This window comes from Herpailurus yagouaroundi, unplaced genomic scaffold (assembly GCF_014898765.1).
Source record: "Herpailurus yagouaroundi ecotype Mexico unplaced genomic scaffold, PumYag 29, whole genome shotgun sequence".
NCBI classification, from domain to species: domain Eukaryota; kingdom Metazoa; phylum Chordata; class Mammalia; order Carnivora; family Felidae; genus Herpailurus; species Herpailurus yagouaroundi.
In genome coordinates this window covers 48,970,456-48,994,761 of record NW_024412377.1, presented here as the reverse complement: position 1 = coordinate 48,994,761, position 24,306 = coordinate 48,970,456, and the positions used below count along the sequence as shown (strand labels likewise).

The window sequence follows — 24,306 nt, the reverse complement described above, 5'->3', positions numbered from 1 at the left end:
TGTATGCTGTCTGCCCTCCCCCTCCCCCCAGTGCTGAGTACTGGGAGTACTGGCCATTTTGCGTCTCTGGTCCAAATAATTACTTATTTCTCAGACCTGTGCTCTGCCCCCAGCACACCCAGCAAAATATTAAAACCCTGAGAGGCATAACAACCCCAAGAAGTGTTTACAATCTAGATGAAAAAAATTAGATTTACACATATTCAGTTGAACATCAGAACCGATTGGGTGTGTATTTGGGAGGTGACTGACTCTCATTGGCTGCTCTCAAACAGACTTTCTAAGGGGCTCCCTGTGGTCTTCTTGGTGCTTTGTTTCCGTACGCATACTAATCTCCCAAAGCAGTAGCAGGAGGGAGCCTTCCTTAGGTCGTCCTACACTTTGTTCCCAGGGGCCCAGGGCTGACAGCTTGAACTCATGCAAGTGTCAGACAGTGCAGGAGCTGTGCGATTGGTGGGAGCGAGACATTGGGGTGGGGTGGGGGAGTTGTGTCGGAATATCTTCAATCCCCGAAAGAATAGACCCTGTACAGGGGTCGTGGTGATACCTGATGTCCCCCAGGGGGTGATTATCCAGTATTTTTAGTGTTGGCATCCAAAGGTATTCTGACACCATTATAACAAAAGGCACATACATAATAAAACTATTTTCCTTTTGTTCCCTAAAAAATCTCTCTGAATCAACAATCATTTAAACATTTGTTCACTCTTTAAAAGAAATGGAGAAATAACTACCAAAAATCTGGACTCTGGTTATTCACAATGATACATTCACCTAGGAAGTTTTTGGGTTTTGCCTGAATTTTGGAAGCCTGATGTCCTGCTTTGGGAAAGATCTTGAATCCAGTAGGACTTCCTTAGAGCTATGTCTAAGTTTATAAAATAACCTGTGGGGCTTCATATCAATTTGCATGTATTTTATGTATTCTTTTCTTATAATCTTTTTAATTTTTAATTTTTTTAAGTTTATTTATTTATTGTAAGAGAGAGACAGAAAGGAGAGAGAGAGGGAGACAGAGGATTCAAAGCAGGCTTTGCTCTGACAGCAGAGAGCCCAATGTGGGGCTTGAACTCACAAACAGTGAGGTCATGACCTGAGCTGAAATGGGATGCTCAACTGACTGAGCCACCGAGGCACCCCTCTTTAATTTTGCTTAATGTGTATTTATTTTGAGAGAGAGAGTGGCAGGAGGGGTAGAGAGAAGGAGAGAGAGAATCCCAAGCAGGCTTCATGCTGGCAGCTCAAAGCCCAAGTTGGGGCTCGATCCCACAAACCATGGGATCATGACCTGAGCCAAGACCAAGAGTGGGATGCTCAACCAACTGAGACACCCAGGCACCCCTATTTTATGTATTCTTTTGCAGATTGTTTCTCTGAAGAAGAATTTGGCTTCAATACAGCAGACATTTATTAAGTACACCCTATGTGTCAGATTCTATGCTAAGTTCTGGTGACCCCAAAATAATTAAGGCCATCTTGGCTCTCAAAGATATCATGGTCTAGATGAGAAGACAAACATGACAATATGAAAGTACCACATAATGAATTTCTCTGTAGACCTTTAAATAAATTACATATTTATAGCATGCATGAGAATACCAGTGTTTTATTCATCCCTTCTCCCCTGCCCTGGATGGATACAGCCGAGAGAGGGATGTATTGAACTGGGGGAATGTAGCTGGCTGTTGGAAGATTAGGATCACAAATTGCAAAACAAAGGCAGAAACAGCTCATCTTTGCACCCAGCTGCACTTTGTGAGGCTCCTGATGGGACACATCTGTTTCCTTGGCTCGAAGTGATGTGGAAATGAAGCATCAGCCCCCACAGCTGCTGCCCAATCCCCCCACCCTACCCCCATATGCATACCACAGAGCCGGGGATATGGCACAGGACCTGGCAGCTGGCGGAAGTGGTCATGAGTCACTTCAGCATCAGAACCTGTGCCACTCTTCCCTCAACCCCTCCCTCTGACCTTTTCCTCTGCAGCAGGAATGGGATGCAGCTTTACAAGACCTGCCCATTTCCTTCCAGGGAATGGGGCTCTGGGCATATTTGTGGGAAAAGGGGACCTTTTGCTCTTTCCACTTCTCTGGAGCAGTAAGAGAATAGGTGAGAGGAAGTGAGAGGTGTGGTGACCTGGAAGTTGTCCAGTTGGCTTAGAATACCAGGATCTCTCTCCTTGGGAGTGATCTGGAGATGTCAGCAGGGCCAAGGAACAACCGTGATGGCCACCTGCTCCTGGGCACAGTGGAACAGCCCTCTCAACTCCCATCTGAATGGCCTTCTCTTGTTCCCTCATCCAGGGGTATGTCCTTCCACGGCACCACCATTGGGCTGGCCCCCCTCATGGCCATGTGCTCCGTGTACCAGTCTGGAGGAGTCAACATGGTGAGTTGATCAGCCAATATATTGATGCTGCAGAAGGCAGAAAACTGCCTCATAGGATAGGAGGTCATCTTGTGAAAAAAAATTTATGTTTATTATTTCAGGAAAAACAGTTGATCAAGTAGAGCAGTTACTTAAAAAATTTTTTTAAATGTTTTCTTTATTTTTGAGAGAAAGAGAGAGACAAACTATGAGCAGGGGAGGGGGAGAGAGAGACACAACAGAATCCGAAACAGGCTCCAGGCTCTGAGCTGTCAGCATAGAGCCTGACACGGGACTCAAACTCATGAACTGTGAGATCATGACCTGAGCCAAAGTCGGATGCTTAACTGACTGAGCCACCTGGGTGCCCCTAGTAAGGCAATTGTTTAAAGTGAAGTCATTAAGTTCTAAGAGATGGAGGTACCCAAGGATGAATTTTCATTTACTTATTTTTTTTAGTCAATTTTTTATTAGAGTGAGAGTGGGGTGTGAGTGGTGGAAGGAACAGAGGGAGAGAGAGAACCCCAAGCAGGCTCCACACTGTCAGCAGAGCCTGCATGAGGCTTGATCTCACAACCCTGAGATCATAACCTCAGGTGAAATCAAGGGTCAGATGTTTAACCAACTGAGCCACCCTTGTGCCCCTGAATTTTCATTTATTATACTTTATCCCCAATTTTCAAACTCAAGAAAACCCTGTAAGTGATTATGTTACATCTAGTGATGTCACTAGATGCCTCATGTGTTCCAAACCAGGGGCTGGAGAATAGTAAGATAATAGAGATAAATACTATTTATCCTAGGTCTTGTGTTTTTATGCATATCATTATGAAACAAGAGCTTGTCTCAAAGTCCTGGTTAGGAAATTACTGCCTTCTTTTGAAATTCCCTCTGGCTTTGTGGGACTGTTTTGAATATTCATTTCTAACCTGTGGGGAGTTTGTCCACCCATCTGTTTGTCCACCCCTTTATCCATCCCGTATTTATACACAGATGTAGCATGACAGTTAAAAGCACAGGCTCTCATAACCAAGCTTGTATGTGCTGATCGTGGCATCAGTGGAGAGCTTTGAGGCCCGGCTAAGAAAAGACAGGAATAGGGAGTAAGGAGAGCTGTCTTCTTGACCTGAACTCTCCCCTTGGGCAGGACCACTCTGAGAATGCCATTGGCGTGGCTGCCACCATGGCCCACGAGATGGGCCACAACTTCGGCATGAGCCATGATTCTGCGGATTGCTGCTCGGCCAGCGCAGCTGATGGCGGGTGCATCATGGCAGCTGCCACTGGGTGAGTCAAGCAGCAAGGTGAGGAGAGCGAGAGCGTGTGAGGATGGTACAACCCAAGTGTTCCTCCCAGTTGGCCCTAAGAGCCTCTGTTATACCTCTTGTGGGGGCCTTGGAGAGAAGTGCGGTTGACAACAAAGAACTTGGAAGAGAACCAGGAAAGTAAATGTGTGCAAGGAGCACTAGGTCTATAGCAGGTGATTTGGTGCCGGTGAAACCCTAGACAGACTTCATTTCTGTCTTAGGGTCTTTAGCTGTAAAATTGGCTTGACCACATGTGTCTTTTTCACTTCATGAATTTTTGAAGAGGACCCATTTTGAACAGCCCCAAAACTTAAGTCCCTCTGTCCCAAGGGAATTTGGGCAGTGGTGACTGAAAGTTCTGAGGTAGCCTCCACAACAAGAGAAAGGAAGGGGAGCATCCATGCCCACATAATGACTCCTCAGGGAATTTACAGACTGCATGTACCATGAGGAAGAAGAACAAGCCAGCTCTGTCTCCCTGTATTTTACAGTGAAAGATTTTTTTAACCCGAGCCTTTGAGAGAGAATTCTGGTAGCAGCCACAACTCTTAGTCACAACTCTTAATATTTAGTATCTGGGCTCATACAGTGGAGAGCACTGGGTTCTTCTAAGACCTGAGTCACTCTTTGGAAGGCATCATGTTGGGAGTTTGTGTTCCCTGTACCCCAAACCATTAGAGTCTGCTTGTGCTTCTTAGAGAACGGTGTTCCAGTGTCTCCAAGAGGAAATGCAGTTTTCTTGGAGTTTCATTGCCAGTGTTTGTCCGTCACTTCTTAGCTGTGACATACAAAGGATGATGTTGACATGCAGGATACAACTCCATGGGTCATTCTCAAAACCCTAAGAGCTCATGGTTAAGTTTATCCCTTTCTCAATCTAAAAAGCATATTTGTAGTCATATGGTTGAGAGTTATATTAATTATGACTCTAATTCATTTTCAAACTATATGCAAATATACTACTAAAGTAGTTTAAAAACTACTAAAGTAGTTTAAAAACTGTTGGCAACAAATTCCTTGTGACACAGCTGACAACTGAAGGGGACCCTCCACTGTTTAACTTTTAATTGGTTTGGAGAATTAGATAACTCTTCCTTTAGACTCACATTGCGGTACTGACCTGCCACTAGAGAATATATGACTTCTGATTCTTTTTTTCCAATAGCAGGACTCAGAACCTTTCATGATCTTGTGATAAAAACTATCCATTTGTGAACTGGCTGGTTGAGTTTGGAGTGTTGCCCTGCATCCTTAGAATAGAGGTCATCAGATCACTGACCTAATGAAGAAATCTAACCCATGATCTTGGCCTTTTTTGGTTTGGTCTTCTGTCCCAAGAAAATCTCCGTTTAATATCAGCTTGAGGAAAAATTTGAGTTGGCTAGTATTTTATTCAGCTCTAAGGCTCAGACCTATTGTGACATATTCATAACCCTTTATTTATTTCAACCCCTTCCTACAAAGGGCAGAAATCGCTGCTTCTGATTCTCAAATACCTCCTGCATGCACAGTGAGGGGGAACAAAAAGAACATTATGGGGTGGTTAATATTTCTTAATGCTTAGAAAAAATTGTAAGATAACGTATCAGTGATGTTCTGAGGGAACAGAATGCATGTAGGGGACTATAGGGGTCTGAGTCTAGGTGGAATCAGCCTTATGGGCAGCAGGATTAACACTGTTCTGGCTGCTTGATGCCCAGATTCCCAACTAACTCCACCCTTATTCTCTGCCAGGCACCCCTTTCCAAGAGTGTTCAATAGATGCAACAGGAAGGAGCTGGACAGGTATCTACAGTCAGGCGGTGGGATGTGTCTCTCCAATATGCCAGACACCAGGACGCTGTATGGAGGCCGGAGGTGTGGGAATGGGTACCTGGAAGATGGGGAAGAATGTGACTGTGGGGAGGAAGAGGTAAGGTGTCTTTGTAGTGCTAGTGGGAAGGGAAGAATGTGCATTGGTTTTAAATCTTAAAGTCAAAGAGAATGCAACTGAACACTTCTCAGTCATAGGCATCTCCCACATACACATGGCTATCAAAGACCCCATCACAAATAAGATGTGGAGAGTAAGCTTTCAATAGGGACCATTTATGTAGACTCTCTCAGTTTGAGGTTGGCACTGTTGGTGTCCAAGTCAGGGTGGAGTTCTTCCTGTGAGAGTGTGGTCTAACCAAAACCCATAATCTCCCCAGTAGAGTTACAGATGGCCTCCTTGGTCCTCCAGCTGCACTGAATTTCTTCTGGAGACCACATAGCTGGATATATGAACTTGAACCTGGGCCTTGAGGTTGCTTAAAATAACAAGCTTGCACTTGCTAAATGCTCATTATGTACTGCATATCCTGAAGAAGAGGTAATTGAAAGGAGATGTAGGAAGTACCGTTCGGTCTGCGAAGGGCTGCTAGGAGGAAGAAGGAACAGAACTGTTTGTGTATGGGCTCTTTCCTTCCTTCCGATCTTCCAGATGAGTTGGGGGCATGCAGCATAGCTCTATCATTTTTGGCAGATGTGTGTTGTTCTGCAAAAAAGCAGAACTGGATAGTTTCATGTCTATTTTCTGAAGGATGAAATATGTACGTTAACATATGCAAAACAGTAAAGTGTGGAGGGGAGACTGAGGGTGTGTGTAAGACTATTTGATTTTATAGCCTTCTCTGTGGTTTGATTTTTGTTCTTAACGTCAGCACGTAACTTTCATAATAAATCAAGAATTAGTTAAAGGCTCTGCCACTCTCACCACCATAGTTCAAAGAGATCAGTTCAGACCCATCAGAAAGGAGGGAGTTGCCCCTCTCCATCATCATGGAGGGTCTAGTGGGGTTGAGGAACAGTCCATGAGTGTGCTCAGCCACTTGGCTTATGTTCAGAGCAGCTGCTTATTCAGCAAATATTTACTGAGTGTGGGATCCTATGTTGGGTGCTAGGGATAGGATGGATAGCAAAAATAGATGTGGTTCCTGTCCTTGTGGAACACATCGTCTATTGGAGGAAACACACACTGACCAAATAATTGCGAAAGTGTATGAGTACAATCCGTGCTAAAGGCTTAGGAGGGCCACTGCCATTGCGCTGTGAGCACTTGCAGTATGAGAGGAGCTGCCCTACTCAGGTAGGAGTGTGACTTCTGACTCCATATCTGAAGGCCCAGTTAGGAGTTATTAAGGAGCACAAGGAGAGAAGGCACATTTCAGCTAGAGGAGGAAGCATGCCCTGAAGCGGGAGAAGCACAGTCTGCCTGGGGCCCAGGATGGGAGGAGATTAATGGAAGGAAAGTGTCCTTATTCCTTCTCCTAGGGAAACAAGCAGATGAGCATCATAGTCAGGCATGGGATGCATGTCCCCGACATGCTACACCTGGACCATTATGGTTATGATATGGTTCATAAACATGGGACAAGCCCCAGGCAGACATGGCTTGAATTCAGCTTCAGCACTTGCCGGGTGTGTGCCCTGATCAGCCATAGGACCTGTCTGAGCTGCATTTCCCCGTCTATGAATTGGGAGCAATCCTGCCTCACAAGGCTGTGATGGGCCTGTGCATATGGAGCCTGGCACATTGTCAAGAAATGGTTTAGAATAGGCCTGTGGACATAGTAGGAGTGGGATAAGGACACTTAGAGTCATTGGGGTGTCTCATCATCTTTTTAAGTCTCATGTTATACATCAGCAAATCAGGACCCATAAGGCAAGAAGGAAGAGAGGAGAACATGGAGCCCCTGGAGACCTTCTTTCCCAGAAAGGTCTGGGCCAGTGCGGGTTGAGGAAGAGGCGCAGATAGTGAGAGAAGTCTGAGGAAGCAGGCCCTAGGACTGACATAAACTGTGTTCGGAAGTTGTTCCCGCATGCCCTTGCTTTTGATGGCCATTTTTTAAATGAGATTAAAGCCCCTGGGAATGTGTGGGGACACAGAGGGCAGCAATAGAAGACAGGGTCTCTGACTGTTCTATTGGGGATGAGAAAAATCTCAGTATTCCTATGTAGTATAAGTTTATGCTACAAATCATGTTTTTGAAGATTATAGGATTTCAGGAAGAAATGTACATATTGTATTACATTAAAAAGCAGTATGGAAAAAGAAGAAAAAAAAAAGCAGTATGGATACTAGGATTTTGCAAAATAAAAGTACATATCTATATATGTGAAAGGGGAAAGGCCTGGGTAAATATTCACACTCAAAATGTAGTTGTGTCTGAGTTGTGATGTTATTGATGATTATGCATTTGCGTATTTTCTGTGATCAGTATACGTTGCCTTCATGATAAACTTATAAAGTGAAATTATTGGTAAAGACTTTCTGGGGAGCTTGGGCCCCAGGGGCATATGGGGGAGGGGTGAGGAAATGTGGGAGGTGGGTGAGAGGCCTCACCGCACCCTGACACCTGTCTCCCTGCCCTGCTGCCCCCGAGGCTCATGGCCACTCCCCCTTGCCTCCTTAGGAATGTAACAACCCTTGCTGCAATGCCTCTAATTGCACCCTGAGAGAAGGCGCGGAGTGTGCCCACGGTGCCTGCTGTCACCAGTGTAAGGTAGGAGGCCCTCCCCACTGCCCCCTGCCCGGGATTCTGACCGGACAGCCCAGTGCTCTGCTGGGAGCTGGTGGCCAGAATTCAGCTTCCATGGTGGGGAAGTGATGGCATCAAAGTTTCAGAAACATGGAGCTGGGATGCCACTTGGTCCAAGTTTACCATTTCCTGTGCCATGCCTCACTGGGTTCAAATCAGCTCAGAGGGCTGTACCACCTGGAAGATGGGAGATTTTTCTTCAAAAAATAAGTGTCCAGGGGTGCCTGGGTGATTCGGTTGGTTAAGTGTCTGACCCTTGATTTCAGCTCAGGTCATGATCTCTCAGTTGGTGAGATCGAGCCCTGGCTCAAGCTCTGCACTGGCAGTGTGGAGCCTGCTTGGGATTGTCTATCTCCCTCTCTCTCTCTGCCTCTCTCAAAATAAATAAACTTAAGAAAAAAGACACACTTAAAGTGAATATTTATAATGTCGCAGAAATATTAATGTGTTTGGTTATAAAGTATAACCCCAGGCCCTGCTGGGGGTTATATAATATACATATGTAATGAAAGCATGTATATACATATACATACCTGTGTATGTACATATGTGTTATGTCTGCTTTCTGAAATCTGAGGAGTCTGAGCCCATCTGGCCCCAAAGTTTTGGCTAGGAATTGTGGACTTAATGTTTCCACTTACCACTTGCTAAGTGCTCATTATGTGCTAGATGCTGTTCAAGTGCTCTATTTGAATGCATTCATTCTAACAATCCCATGAGAAAGTTATTATCCCCATTTACTCTGTCCTAGCCCAGAGAGGTTAAGTAGCTGCCCCAGGTCCCACTGCTGATTAAGGAGCTGGGATTTGAATCTAGGCAGGCTGGCTCCAGGTGGGTCCTCTCCATCTCCATCCTGCTCCTTGGTGGTAGAGATTTGTCCTGCGTCTTCCTCCTCCACACACGGCCAGTGCCCACCCTTGCAGCTGAGGCTCCATGCTTTTGCCAAGCTGCTCAGCTGGGCCCATTCTCTGCCTTCTCTCTCCCCTGCGTGGGGTCATCTGGAAGTAGGAGGGCACTATTCTCAGATGAACCTTTCTTTGCAGGCCTGGGGAAACTCACCATTAGGTTTGACTCTAGAGTAGACCTGGTGTCTCCCCATGGAGGTTGTGCTGGGCGGGGCCCTTTGAGTCTTGGACGTTGGCCTGAAGAATAAGTATGTATGGACAGTGCCCATTCAGTTTGAGTCTCAGAAAGGATTCTCTGGAGAGAAGCGTGTGCAGAAAGATGAGGCTTAGAGTCTGAGACCTTCAGTCCAAGCTCTGGTAATGCAATTTGGTGGCAGCCTACTAACCATCTGAGTCTAGGCACATTATCTGACCACCCAGTGGAAGGGAAGCTGAAAAATTCAAAGGGAAGCTGGAAACTTAGTCTTTACCATTTGTCCAAGGTGTGCTATTGATCGGGCTATTTTATCTTCAGAAAGAGGCAAATAGCAGCTTCTGCCTCATGGATATTGTGAGGATCACATAGGTAAGTATGTATAACTTAGCCCAGTGCTTGGCTCCATAATGGGGATATATTATTGCTAAAGTGCTTTGTAAATTCAGAGATGTTGTGAATACTAGCTTAGCGCGTGTATGTGCATGTGTGGACACACATTTGTGTGTATATATTAGTGGGCCTGGCTCTTCAGCCACTTACTACCCATGAGACTTTTGATACATTGCTTAACCTCGTCTGCCTCAGGTTTCATCATCTGTAAAATAGGGATAATTATATCATATTACCTAGGACTCTCATGAAAAGTAAATGAGGGAATATTTGTACTGGGCACTTACATGGGAGCTCCTTAAAAGTAGCTGTTATTAGCAAAGCAGTTTACTTAGTAAACTGTAAATTGTCGCATATATATGATTCTTATCTACTTCTTTTTTTTTTCTTATCTACTTCTTAAAACTTAGAAGAGAAAATGAGCTAGCATTTGTGAAAACACCATGAAAACTCTGAGTCGTTATTCATATTGTAAGTTTGATGATGATGATTTGAGCTAACAAGGTCATGCAAAATAACGGTCTCTGGAATAATGGAAATGGGGAATTGTGTTCCACAAAAGTGATGCTCACGAATCCTTTGCTATAGGGTTGAGGTCCTGTGGGAAATTGACTGTTTTTCCCCTCTCTTTCCTCGATCCAGCTGCTGGCCCCTGGAACCCTGTGCCGTGAACAGGCACGGCAGTGTGATCTCCCAGAATTCTGCACGGGCAAGTCTCCCCAATGCCCCACCAACTTCTACCAGATGGACGGCACTCCCTGCGAGGGCGGCCAGGCCTACTGCTACAATGGCATGTGCCTCACCTACCAGGAGCAGTGCCAGCAGTTGTGGGGGCCTGGTAAGGACTCTTCTACAGAGAATGTCCCTCCTCCTGCCTCACCACTCCCAAGCCAGCCTCCCCCTTCATGCCCTCAGCATAGCTTAGATCCTTGGTTTCAAAATCGCATCTCTAGATATTCCCTTTTTATTTCCCTTGACTCAGGGTAGGCTTTCAGAGAGAGACAGTGGACAGTGTTCTTCCTAGTTCCTTGATGCTTTAAATTCTCATGGGTAAATGCGTAAGAATAACCCAACAGAAGAATGCACAGATCATGGAGACAGAAAAGGAAATGCAAATGACCCTTAGCTATGAAAAGATATTTAACCTCACTCATATTAAGCAGATTATAACTACTATGAAATGAGATTTTTCATATATCAGATTGACAAAGACTGAAAAATTAACATAATTATTTAATTAATCAAATTAATTTAATAATAATTATAGGTACCATACAACTGGACCAATCTATTCTGCTACTTAAGAGTATACCCTACACTTCTATTTGCACATGTATGTGAAGATAGGTTTATAAGGATATTCACTGCAACATTGTTAGTAATAGCAATAGCAACCTATGTATCCTCCAGTAGGGACCAATTAAGTCTGGTACATCCCTGTAGTGGAACCCTGTGCAGCTGAATGAAAGAAAGAGGCAACTCTGTATGTATGGAATAAACCCATTTCGTACAATAGATTAAGTGAAAAAAACACTGCTGCCGTTTTTAATTAGATAGATATCTCTGGAAGATACACAAGATAGATACAAGATAGAAGATACATTGTTAATTGTGATGGCTTCTCCAGGTTGTGGGGAAGTAGGAGCTGGAATGGCTAGTTAGAAATATCAAGACATGCTTTATTTCTTTATAATTTTGTGCGTATATTACCTATTTTAAAATCTAAAATGGAACAGGGCTTTTTAATTAGACAGTAGGTTTAGCACACAAACCGCCCACAGGTATACAATCTCAGTAAGGTATAAAGAATTGATATAACATCCTTTTCTATGAGTAGGTCTTGATGAGAAGTTGGGGGTGGAATAATCTGATGGGGATACAGGAAGAAAAAGCTCAACATTCCCTCCCCACCCAAAAAATGTTCTTAACTTCATGATTTTACCAAGGGCTAGCTTTGTACTTTAAGGGGCTTCTGACTTCTCCTAAAGTTGGCTAGTGTGCTGATAAATGTTTCTTGCCCACCCAGGAGCCCGGCCCGCTCCCGATCTCTGCTTTGAGAAGGTGAATGTGGCAGGGGACACCTTTGGAAACTGCGGGAAGGACATGAATGGGGAACACAAGAAGTGCAACATGAGGTGATGACCATAGGGCTGACCCCATAAGATGAGGAGTGACAGAGCAGTTTCTGTTCTGTCCTCACTCCTGTCCACCTCAGCCACTTGGGTCTTTAAGTAAATTGTCAGAGTCAGACAGCTGTTCCAGGCCTGTTCTTGGATGATATACCATTCAGCCTAAGGAAGTCAAAGGGAGGGTATCAATGGCAGTGCTTCCTAGAAAGCTGGTCAGACTTCCTTTTGGGTCCTTCTTAGAGTTGAGCAGGGAATCAGCTCTCTTGGGTCATTTCTGTGGAATGCTAATTATACCCTCATCTGAATACCCTGTCATTCATTTCCTTCCTTCCTTCCTTCCTTCCTTCCTTCCACCAACTGTCCACCCAATCCTCTATCCATCCATCCATTGAAGGTTTGCTGTGTGCCAGATACTATGCTGAGTACATGGAACTTTTAATAAATGATACTGTATGATAATGGAAATGTGGAGAGAGCCACCCAATCTGGTCTTAGTAGGTCAAGGTGGTGTCCCAGGGGAAACTGTGTTTAAGCTGAGATCTAGAGAAATTATCCAGTTGAACAAGATAAGGATTTGTGCTGGTACGAGGGAGAGTAGATAGATGAGTAGAGGAAAACTGGTGGGAAAAGCAGCTGATAACTTTGTTATAGTTCAAGTACAATGTTGGGGTACAGTGGAGAGGGAGCTACTGAGAAACAAACCTGGACAGTTGAGCAGGGGGACCAGATCATGAAAAGCCTTGAATGCATGACTAGGGGAATTTGGACTTTAGCTTGAGAGGAGTTTGGAAATTAGACACCAGTGGAGGCAAGGCTGAAAGCAGGGAGATCAGTTTCTTGCTGTCCAGGTGACAAAAGGATGGAGGTGTGATTTGGGGTAAATATATATGAGGGAGGATTGACAGGGCTTGGGAATTACTTGAATGCAGGAGTGAGGGAGAATGGGGAGTGGGGATGACACCAGGCTTCTGGCTGTAGCTCCTGGGTGCAGGGGGGTGGGTGGAGCATAAGGGGCAGGTTGCTCAGGTAAGGCTGTTGTCCTTGCAGTAAAGAGGACTTCCCAAGGCCAGCTCTCTGGCACAGATCTGCTTGGGGACAAGGATCTAATTTTCTATCCTTAGTCTAAGTTCACATGAGATCTCTCCTGCTGGGTCCCTAGGGCACACTCATTGCTCCTCGGCCCCTCCCCTATCCACGCCTGCTCTCCTGAGCAATGAAAGATTGAAGCTCTTCTGTCCCCCAGTTCTTCCCCTCCTCTGATTCTACCTCCTTCCTTCCCCCTCTCTCTTGGGCTCAGAGATGCCAAGTGTGGGAAGATCCAGTGTCAGAGCTCTGAAGCCCGGCCCCTGGAGTCCAATGCAGTGCCCATCGACACCACCATCATCTTGAACGGGAGGCAGATCCGATGCCGGGGCACCCATGTCTACCGTGGTCCTGAGGAGGAGGGGGACATGCTGGACCCGGGCCTGGTGATGACTGGGACCAAGTGTGGCTACAACCATGTGAGTCCCAGTCTCACTCAAGGGAGAGGGGAGTGACTGAGAGATGTGAGCTCTGGAGGAAAGGTGCCTGGGCTCAAATCCCAGCTTCCCAGCCTCTCTGTGTCTCCATGGCTTCCATTATAAGACATGTCAGTAATAGCATGACCCACCCCAGAGAACTGTTGTAAGGATTAAATGAGATAATCCCTGTAAACCACTTAGAAGGGCTAGCTGTTATCACTTTTGTCCTCATCATGAATTATATGACTTAAGAAATGGACTAGACTCTAGTCCAGGAGCCTTGGGAAGATAAAGGCACCTATCTCAGTTAACTGAGAAGGAAATTAGAAAAAACACGTGAAGCATTTATTTGGTATAGCACAGAGTAGACTGCTGTCACCATCATTATTTTTAAGGACAATATTAAAATTAATGCATACTAATATACACTTAAGTAATTAACATATAACCAACATATTAATATAGAATGTAATAACATCTATTTGTTATATTAAATATAATGTCTTAATAATATAATGTTTATTATTTTCTCCCTCATCACAAAATTAATATCAGAATTTAGTTAACTATCATCCTGTCCTTGGTTTTTAGGTCATTTTCAATTTTTCAGTGTAATAAATAACCTGAAGTGAGTTGCATTTTCGAGCCCCATATGTCCTAAGTGTAAAACCCCCATCTCCTGATTGCTAACCAGTGTCCCTTCTATGGCACTGACAGTTTGGTTTCCTCCTCAATACAGATTTGCTTCGAGGGGCAGTGCAGGAACACCTCCTTCTTTGAAACGGAAGGCTGTGGGAAGAAGTGCAATGGCCATGGGGTGCGTGTGCCCCCGGGGGATTCCGGGGTTCCCCTGCACTGATGTCCACTGGGGCGGGGCGGGGGGGGGGGGGGCCGGGCCCTGGGGGAGGCCGGACCTCTCCAGGGTGCTGACACCTGTGCCCTTCCCTCGCTTCAGGTTTGCAACAACAACCAGAACTGCCACTGCTTCCGAGGCTGGGCCCCACCCTTCTGCAACACCCCCGGCCAAGGGGGCAGCATCGACAGTGGGCCCATGCCCCCTGAGAGTGAGTGCCTGGCCTGCTCAGAGCCTCTGCCCATTTTTGTGAGGTTGGGTGGGTGGCCTGTTGTAGAGAAAGAATGAAGTCAGCTCCATTATCCTGATTTTGTAGACGAAGGAACACAAAAGAAGGGCCAAGTGGGAGAGTGGCTGAGGCTGGCAGCCTGCTGTGGGACTCATGTCAGTTGCTCTTTCTCTATCATTTCTACTGAGGAGGGCAACACTGCTTGGTTGAAAGAGAGATTGAGACAGATCAGAGGTTATTGAATGATCTCATCTAGTTTTGGATAGTGGAGTGACAACCTGTCATTCTCAGCCACATAAAAACAATCATGAACCTGAGGCACATTATAATGGTTCAGATTCCCTGGCTGAACAAGCTTCAAATGCAGAAACAGACAACCAGAAAAATGTACTACAGTTTTTAGTGTAAACCACAGAGATTCTAGCCCTTTTGTTTCCAATCTTTTTTTTTTTTTTTTTTTTTTTTTTTTTTAATACCAAAGTACTTTTGTGTGAACAAAATCTCTTAGAGAAGAAACTCTAGTTTATAAAACAGACAAAAGTCGTGTGTCTGTACATTTAAATTGTACATTTAAATGCACATTGTACATTTAAATTTGTAATTTGTGACAATTGAGCCAGCTTTGATGAAACCAAATATGAAATTGTGGATTATCCATGAGACTTTTAGTCCTAGGTTGGTCTCAGCCTCTCAGCATTTGGGGTTGGTTGCTTTGTGTCCAGAAAAACCATGATTCAGGCTAAAAGCTAGTGGTAAATAATAATAGAACTTGAACTCCTTGCCTCAAAAGGAACTTTTAAATTAAACAGAAGTGTCTGAAGAAGCTTCACTATGAGGTCTGCACAAAGCAAGTTGACCTGGCTGTTTAAGCTAATATTAGCAGTTTCCTAGGGGTACATAATGTGTGTGTGCTTATTATACTTCTTAAGTTAAAATAAATAATACAAATTAAGTGCAAATAAAATATCTGAAGAAGAATCAGGAATACAGTGTTTGAATTCCACTGCTGCAGCCCAAATAGCTTCTAAATTTCTAATTCGGGTTCTCTTTCTGGAAGGTGCTGGTCCTGTGATAGCTGGAGTGTTCACGGCCATATTTGTGCTGGCATTCCTTATGCTGATGTACCACTACTGTAAACAGAACAACAAACTGGGACAGCTCAAGCCTCTAGCCCTCCCTTCCAAGTTGAGGCAACAGTTCAGGTATGATGGGGTGCCATGAAGGACTTGGGTCCATTGATGGACCATAAAGCTTTCTGTAAGCAGAACCGGGTAAAAACAACTGGTGATAGTGGGTCTAAATCAGGGAAGGCAAATGAGCAGTACATGCCGCCATCTTCCCTTCTGCCTTGCTTCACCAATGTGGCAAACATTACTAATTGATCTTACTCTAAGTATTCTCTACTGGTTGTCACTTCAGAATCCTTTTCATCAGACTGCCCCTAACCAATTCAAGTTGAAATGTAAAATGAAATCTGTTTGCCATCTTTTTTGTAATTGATTTGATTTCCATTTTAAAGGGCAGGAAACTGAGGCAATACAGGTGGACTAACCTAAGTCAGCCCCGGGCGGTGGGGGGGAGGGGGGGGGGTGGCTGGATATCGACTCAAGACAAAGACTCAAGACAAAAAATGAATCCCAGTGATTCATTCCTTTGGATCCTGGGGATGTGTAGTTTTTGAGTCCCCTATTAAATTATACTTTTCATGGAAGGATTTAAAATCCCAAGTCTTTCTGGATCTATGCCTGAAAGGAATTGGTTGATGGCTGGTGACATCCTTGTGTCTCCTTGAGGGAGCAAGTTCTTAAAAGGGTAAAGAGAAGGTGATGAGGAAAACTCTGTTTTGTAAGGGGCAACTCTTTACGTGAGAGTTCTCCACTGGCCACACAGTGTCTCCATATGTAGGGAGTCTTCACTTCTCCAGAGAAGACTTGGGGAGATTTAGCTGCTTGCTGGACCATTCTGAGCCAGAGGGAACTCAGGCAGTGACCCTTGATGAGCATTTCCCCTTTTCTTTCTCCCCCATTCCTTGTTACCAGTTGTCCCTTCAGGGTGTCTCAGAACAGTGGAACTGGCCATGCTAACCCAACGTTTAAGTTGCAGACTCCCCAGGGCAAGCGAAAGGTAAGGGCTCTGTACCATTGAATTTTGCCGCTTTTCCTTTATCCCTCAGTACCCTGCTGGATTTTCCTAAGGCTCTGTGGGCCTGTGGGATTGGTAAAAAAGCCAAACTTGGCTTGAGAGAGATTCAGTTGGTCCCGACATCCCCTAATGACTTTAAAGATTGTACCTGACCTCTGGGAACCTGGAGATTTGGCAGGTCAGCATGTCCTTCCTTTGGTCTCTGGTCTTCTCAGTGAGACACACAGGGACACCTTTCCTTGAGTTTTTTCAGTATCTTGAGGGCTCCTGTTTCTCAGACATTCCTTGTCTTATGCATACAGGTGACCAACACCCCTGAAACTCCACGGAAGCCCTCCCAACCTCCTCCTCGGCCCCCTCCAGACTATCTTCATGGTGGATCCCCACCTGCACCATTGCCAACGCACCTCAGCAGGGCTGCTAGGAGCTCCCCAGGGGCCGGGTCCCAAGTAGAGAGGAAAGAGTCATCCAGGAGGCCTCCTCCCAGCCGGCCAGTTCCCCCGGCACCAAATTGCATCCTCTCCCAGGTAAGCAGATTCTCAGCAATGCTGTTTTCAAGGCCACCGGCAGCAAGGAATGACAGAGGCTGTGAAGATGGAGCTCACTGAGTTGTGAGCGGCCACTTCCCCTGCATCCTGGTGAATGCAGGGGCACACAGAGGGTGAGAGAGGTGACCTTGGGGAAGTTTACTCCCCAGGAAGCCCCTGAACTGCAGAGGATTTCCTTCCTGGTTGGCTTGTTTTCTGACACGCCACTACCTACCCAGTGCCCTCAATGAACTTCTTTCAGTTTGCTGTGCTTTTTCTCTCCTCTAGGCCTTTGGGAATGCTTTGTCTTCTGACTGGCACACTCTTTCCTCCTTTTGCATGGCCAGCCCTGTTCATCCTCAGATCTCCTCCTACTTGTCACTCCCCCCTCCCTAGAAGCCCTCTCTGACCCCCAAGCCTGAGTTTCGTGCCCCTGTACCTCTCTCATCACAGTACTTATTCCACCAAAGTGAGCTTTCCACTAGTCGGGAAGTCTTACTGAGGGATGCTAATTCGAGGGCAGTCAGGGACAGAGGCCCCTGGAAGGTATGAGTCATCCTGCCAGCAGCCTGTTCACCTGGCCTGTCTGTGCCTGTCTTGCAGGAGTTCCCACGGCATAGGCACAAATCTTTCCCAGGCAGTGTCCCAGCACGGTACCTTCCAGAGCTGTCCTGCGTGTTCTGGTGTGACCCTTCAAGTGGGGCAGAGGACCTGTTTATTTTCCTTCTGGGACTGCTTTCCTTGAGCTTCACTGGGACCCCGGCTGACCCCATCCGTGGGTTTGGCACCAGCTCTGGGAGGTTCCCTGGGACACAGGGCAGGATCACGGTTCGGCAGAGTTGAGAGCATCAGGTTTGGGTCGCCAATGATGTGAATCTGCCTGTCTCCCATTTTTCTCATCTGAGTCAAGGGTGGGATGGAAAATATCCATGCAGAAAGGGAGGGGAAGGACAGGCAGCAAGAGGAGAGGGAAGAAGGGAGAAGAGCAAGAGGTCAGAAATGACGAGCAGAGGCGGCAAGTGCGTTCATCAGCTGGAGAGACCCTGAGTCCCACTGACCCCCTGAGCAAGGGCTTAAACAGCAGAAAGTTATTTTCCCACAGTTCTGGAGGCTAGAAATCCCAAGATCGATGGTCTGTAGGGTTGGTTGTTTCTGGTCTGCAGATGACCCCCTTCTCCCATGCCCTCTATTGGTCCTTCCTTTGGGCCCCAATGTCTCTGTGTCCAAATTTCCTCTTCTCACAAGGACACCAGTCAGATTGGATTAGGTCCCATACTAACAGCTTCATTTTAACTTAATTGCCTCTTTAAAGTTCCTGTTTCCAAATATAGTCACATTCTGAGGTCCTGGGGCTTACGGCTGCAACATATGAATTTGTAAGTGGAAGAGCCAGGCTTCAAACCCGGGTCTGACTCCAAACGCTTCACCACCCTGTGTGCCAGGTCCTGGCTTAGGCCCTGGGATCCCCCGAGCTGAGGGGAACATCATCTTGTCTTGGGGGCATTCGCAGTCCAGATCTCAGCTGCACCATTCCTAGCTAGGTAATCACCCTGGAGGTCTCTAGGGACCACCCTTCGAGAGGTAGTGGTGAAACTTTGTAACCTCCTCTATGCCCTACAAATATTTAGGAGCTTCTAATCTATACCAGGCCCTGGTGGGCAAAACAGATGCCATCCGTGCCTCCCAGGGCCCATATTCTGCTAGGGAAGAGACTCAGACATGTGTAGTTACAGTGGTGATCAATGCTATAAAGGAGAGGTCCAGGGTGCTCAGAAGGAATTACAGCAAGAGTTGATCTACTCGAAGAAATCTAGGAAAGTTTCCCTGAGGAGGTGACATTTGAAGTGAGAGCTGAAGGATGAGCAGGAGTTGGCAGACCGTGAGGGTTGAGAGAGGAGAGAGTTTTCCTGGTCCAAGGACCTGCTGATAGGAGGTTTTATGATGGCAGAGAGTCCCGCAGAAGAAAGGAGCATCAAGGTCATGGCTCTGGGGCCTGAGGAGTTAGATGAGGCTAGAGAATCAGGAGGGGCCAGACTGTGCCACAGGCTTTGGTCAGGCTTTGCTCTGCATTCCATGGGAAGGGGGCAGTGGTGGGGGCATGGTGACATGATCCACTTTGCCATTTACAAGGATTCCCTTTGGGCTACCTTTAGGCAGGAGGGGAGTGCAGTGCCTGGGAGGGGCCTGTAGATGCTTCTGGGGGTGTTAATCTTCTATTTCATGCCCCGGGTAGGGATTATAAAAGTGTGCTCACTTTGTGATTATTCATCTAGTTGTATATTTATGATTCACATTTTTGTATGTATATTACACTTCCACTTTACAAAACTGGTTTAAGAAAATGAAAAGTTTAATATTTTAAAAAATAAGACCATAAAGTATATCCTTTTTTTCTCAACTGATTTTGATCTGTAATATATCGGGAGCATTTTCTTTCAAACAGGCCCCTCCGGCCTTTGAGTAAGACTTGTGACTTTCTCCCCAGGATGTTTCTAGGCCGCGGCCGCCGCAGAAGGCACTGCCGGCTAACCCTGTGCCAGGCCGTAAGAGCCTCCCCAGGCCAGGTGGCGCCTCCATGCTGCGGCCCACTGCCACTACCCCTCTTCAGTCCCGGCCTCTGGCAGCACCTGTCCCAAAGGTGAGTCTGTGGAAAGCCTCAAGGTATAAGCTGGAGTCAGAGGGCTCCAAGAGGCAAGAATGTGGTTGAGAAAACAGACCAATTCATGCTCCTTTTTGCAGGGATGAATTTCCAGAGCAAAAGCCAAGGACCAAACCTTAGTGTTTCTTGGTGCCTGCATGACTATCCGTTAAATTAGGGTTAGAGTTTTTTTTCTTTCATATGAAAGGTGATGCTTAGGAGTCTGAACTGTGGTGCCTTCAAACCTGGATCTGCAACTGGCCAGCCGAATAGCCCTGAGCAAATCATTCTTGAGTCTCAGCTTCCTTCTCTGGAAAGAGGCAATAAGAAGCAGCAGTAGTCTGCCCTATCAGGCTGCTGCGAAGGTCAAGGCAGTTCGTTTATATACACTGCTGGCTAGTGAAAGGCTATTTACAAATGGCCCATCTTCTTCCCTCTCCCCTGGGGCTGACATGTTCTCAGGCTGCCAGTCCTGGAAGTTGGGGCAGAGGGGAGGAGGCAAGGAAGCTGGCCGACTGCCCTCTGTTCCCACCAGGCCTGGGAAATGTGTAAACTGAACTGCAGCTCAGGTTGGGGGCACCACCTCACCTCTCACTGGAGGGTTGATAGTCTGGACGCACAGGCACGGCGACACATTTCTACGGGAAACCATTCCTAGCTGACGGTCTATCCTCCTGACCTGTCAAAAGCAAGAGGACAGATCCCGTTGACCCCAATGGTCAACATTTAGCTGATCTCTCTCTCCCTCCCCTTTCTTTGTTTCCACAGTTTCCTGAATACAGATCACAGAGGGCTGGGGGGATGATTGGCCCGAAGATCTAACCCCTCTAAAGGGGTTTCTGCCTTTCCTTGAGGACTCTGAACCCCACCTCATCCCAAAGGATCCGTGGCCATGGAACCTGGAAAAAGCATGTCTGGCCACCTCCAAGCTCCTCCTCCCCTCTTTCCTTCCTCCCAGAACCACCGCATCTCCAAAAATCTCCTTCTTGACTCAGTGCCTCCTTGGCTTCCTGGGAGGCCCAGAGAGACTACTGTCCAGTGGCATCAAAATGTTGTTTTGTGCAATATACTGCCCCAGGGAAGGGAGGAGAGAACACAGATGAAGACAAATGGAAGCTTCTCCTCCAACCTCCCTTGGGTTGGCCTGTCACCTCAGAGGTGCCAGTGGGGATGGTCTGGGCTGTATGACCATACAGGCCCAGCTGGGAAAAGTCCTGTTCAGCCCTTCAGCCCACGACTTGGCTTGGAGAAGCCATTCATCCACATCCTGTGGTGGAGGGAATACATGAGAGCTTTCCATTTCTTCTATCTCTCTTGAAGGTCCCAGGCTTGACAGAGGCTGGGCAGTTACTCATCCCTTTTAGCTCTGAGATTGAGAGGGGTCAGGCCAGCCTCCACCGTGGCCCTGTCCAGGGCCTGGTCGAGGCCACCACTCCTGGCTCTGTGGCCACATGTGAGCAAGTGAAGTCTGCTCCCCTCCCACCCCTCTAAACCCCCACCTCCCCTTCTTCACGGGTCGCCCTGACTCCAACAGGTACTATTTGTGGGCAGTATAGACAGCAGAGGGAGCACCAGGCTTGGGCCTCCTCTGAGCCAATGCCAAAGGTTGTGGCTCTCACCTCGGGATCATTCTTGGTTGCCTTTTGTTTCCTTGTCTTAATAAGTGCCCGGCGCTTTTGATTTCTCCCTTCAGAAATTTCTCCTTCCCCACTCAGATCTACCTAAGGTGTGGTGCTGCGGTGAGTGGGTCTTCAGCAGTCCCAGCCTCCCAGAGACCTGGTGCTTGTGAGTTACAAGTGAGGGTCCTGCTGCAAGGGTTGGCCACTGGATTTCCTATGTGGTTCTCACGGCTCTCGACCAGAGGACACTCAGGCCATGGCTGTGGGGGTCGAAGCTTTTTTTTCCCATTGGGTTTTGTGACCTCAGCAGAGTGAGGGTGTCTTACCCTCTACTCCCTGGTGGAAATCTAAGTAAGGTCCTCAGGGAGGGCAGCAAAGGGGGCAGAACCCCAGCCTGTCCCTAGGTCTGGTTACTTATTGGAGTGACGGTTGTTGCCCTCTAAGCAAAGAGCTGACCTGTCCCTAGAGATCTGTAGAGAAGTAGCAGTCAGCAGTCTTGATGGAACAGAGTCAGAGCTGGAGCCACCAGGCTTTTTATCATCCACTTCCTCGTGTTCTTTCTTCTGGTCACTGCCTTTATCTGACTTTTATAGAAAGAACTCGGACCAGCTGGGAAAATGCCACTGCATTGGGTACTGCCCTCCCCAGAGCAGGAAAGGAAGGCTTTGTGGTGCTCTGCTAAATTGGACAACTTGTCACTGGAGATGTTCTCTGGTGGCAGTCTCCACCCCCAGAAGGGTGCTGTGCTGTCCCCACCTCCTGCAGTGAGCCGTTGTTCACGCTTGAAAACCTCAATACAAGGAAGAAGCTTGAGCTTTTACTCCCCAGCCACCAACCCAGGGCCCCCTTACAGTTCTCTGCACACAACAGGTGCTCGATATGTGTTCTCGGGTTTTAGACAAGTGGGAGATTTGGAATGTACCCCTGGGGACACACATGAGGTAGATTTAGAAAGATCTCAGGAAAATGAGTTTCCTTTCCCTCAGGTAGTCTGATATTCATGCGTCTGTCTCCCAGACAAGGGCCCTGGTTGATCCCCATAGCCAGTTTCCACCTTCCTTGCTGCCTGATTAGGTCAGGGGACAGCCTTCCATGTAATTGTGCTACTCCCAATGCCCCAGGCCTCAAGGTTGGGTCCCAGAAAAGTAAAGGTGAAAACACCCTGGCGCAAAAAAAAAAAAAAAAAAAAAAAAAAAGTCACCCTTATGCCCACCTGCATGCTTCACAGACGTTCCTGTGGTATGTCTAGCTTTTTTCCCACATACCAGGAGGTCGAAGGCTCTGAAGTGAAAATGCCACAGCTATTGTGGCTGCATGAGCCTTTTGAACCTGAAATCCACTCTCCCTGGAGCCATACCAGAAAGAGTCCTGGGTTGTGTTTTCTTTTTTTTCTGTTTTTGTTTTCCGTTATTTTAATACCACCTCTATCCCATAAAATTGTACTGTGAACTGGAAGAAGGTCGAATTTTTTATATTTGATGGAGACTTTTGGTGGCCGGTTCTATTTACTGTTTCACTGCTGGCTGTGTCCAGGGACTGGGAGTCACCATATTGGCAGGCTGAGCAGGCTGCCCAAGAGTGAGACTGACCACTGCGTGCTCCCTTTTCCTTCCTGTGCCCCTGTGCTGCTTTGAGGTGACAAATAAAAACAAATATGGCCTTAGGTTAAAAGGGATTTTATTTGAAAGGATTACTGCAAGACAAGGAAAGGGAACTTGCATTCCGGGCAGGGTGCTGGCAGTGGGGGGAATGCTCAAGTGAGCTCTTGTAAGATCTGCAAGTATCTCAAAGCTCATAAAGGGGCCTTTTATTTGATAGGATGGAGTGGATGTGACTGGAAAGAACTGCAGTTGGAGCATCCTTGCACTCAGCCTCCTTGTGGGGGGCTGCTACAGAAGGGCCGTAGGTTGGCTCAGGCTGAGGGTGGGCCCAAGTTCAGAGTCTGGTGGGGAGACGAGCCTAGCTAAAGCTGGTGGAGTTAACCAGTCCTTTGTTCAGATGGAGCTGTATGGAAATCTTTTTAAAAGCTAACTTAACCTGCCAGTTTTACAGCCCTGTAAATGTTTTTCTTAAGCACCTGGGAGCCATCTCTGAAAAGTAAACCTCAAGGGACCGCAAGGGAGCTAGCATCCCCATCCGCCTGTCTCAGTAAGAGTTTTACCCAGGAGCCGACTTGCTGTCGGTTGTTTTTAGCGTTGTTTACTTCTCCCTGTAAAAACCCTTTTCTGCCCCAGCTCTGAGATGCCTGCAGATCCTATAGTATTGTGAGAGCCCCTTCTCCATACTGCAGTAGCTCCTTGCTGTCTCTTGCCATAATCCTTTTGAGTAAAACCTCCCCTTACCTATGTCCAAATTTGTTCTTTTTTGGCAAAGGGTATGGAAGACTTGTGTGATTTAAATGGGGGACCAGCTCTAAAGTCAGGATTGTGTTAAATGTGTATATAACAGCTCTGCTGGCCACCCAAGAAAGCCAAGGGAATGCCAACTGGAAAGGTGCCCCATCCCTAGGGAAGCTTGCTAAGAGGGGTTCTGCAGAATCCAAGCCAGTGTCCCCAGAGCCACCCTTCTGCTCATCCTCTCACACCATCCGCTGTGTGTACGTCTGTGTCTGGGATCTAGGGCATGTGAATTTTCTTTTTATTTGGAGATTGTTCACGGAAAACAGATCCTCTTCTCTCTTGTCCACCTATTAATTGTTTACAATATTTGTACATCTATGCAAAATACTTGAATGGGCCATGGTGCCTTTCCCCCGCCTTGTTTGTATTTAATTAAAATAAATTGTCATTCGAAATGTCTGGTTTGGCAGTTCTTTTTTGTTGGTGTTAATCTCCCACTGCTCAGCCTGGATAGGGTCCATCTCATGAGGACTCCTCAGAAGAGTTCCCACAGAGACAACCAGTCCATCTGTGAGGCCACAATGAAAGACCCAAAGCCAC

General features: G+C 46.7%; 1 protein-coding gene and 1 long non-coding RNA gene across 2 annotated transcripts in view; one reads left to right on the top strand and one right to left on the bottom strand.

Moving 5' to 3' along the window:
* ADAM19 (ADAM metallopeptidase domain 19) overlaps positions 1-24,164 on the top strand; it is an 81,051-nt gene extending 56,887 nt beyond the window's left edge. The window contains exons 10-23 of the mRNA XM_040443273.1: positions 2,305-2,389; positions 3,516-3,655; positions 5,410-5,587; positions 8,112-8,201; positions 10,371-10,566; positions 11,755-11,863; positions 13,155-13,359; positions 14,099-14,176; positions 14,315-14,423; positions 15,499-15,643; positions 16,481-16,565; positions 16,886-17,110; positions 19,596-19,748; positions 20,517-24,164. Coding sequence (XP_040299207.1) covers positions 2,305-2,389; positions 3,516-3,655; positions 5,410-5,587; positions 8,112-8,201; positions 10,371-10,566; positions 11,755-11,863; positions 13,155-13,359; positions 14,099-14,176; positions 14,315-14,423; positions 15,499-15,643; positions 16,481-16,565; positions 16,886-17,110; positions 19,596-19,748; positions 20,517-20,570 — 1,852 coding nt within the window. The 3' untranslated portion in view covers positions 20,571-24,164. The remainder of the gene's footprint in view (positions 1-2,304; positions 2,390-3,515; positions 3,656-5,409; positions 5,588-8,111; positions 8,202-10,370; positions 10,567-11,754; positions 11,864-13,154; positions 13,360-14,098; positions 14,177-14,314; positions 14,424-15,498; positions 15,644-16,480; positions 16,566-16,885; positions 17,111-19,595; positions 19,749-20,516) is intronic.
* On the bottom strand, positions 91-12,447 carry LOC121009909 (uncharacterized). Its single transcript, XR_005780911.1, has 3 exons — positions 12,338-12,447; positions 7,400-7,402; positions 91-103 (listed from the first exon to the last, which is right to left on the bottom strand). It is a non-coding gene; the product is annotated as an uncharacterized LOC121009909 (long non-coding RNA).
* Positions 24,165-24,306: the final 142 nt, after the last annotated feature.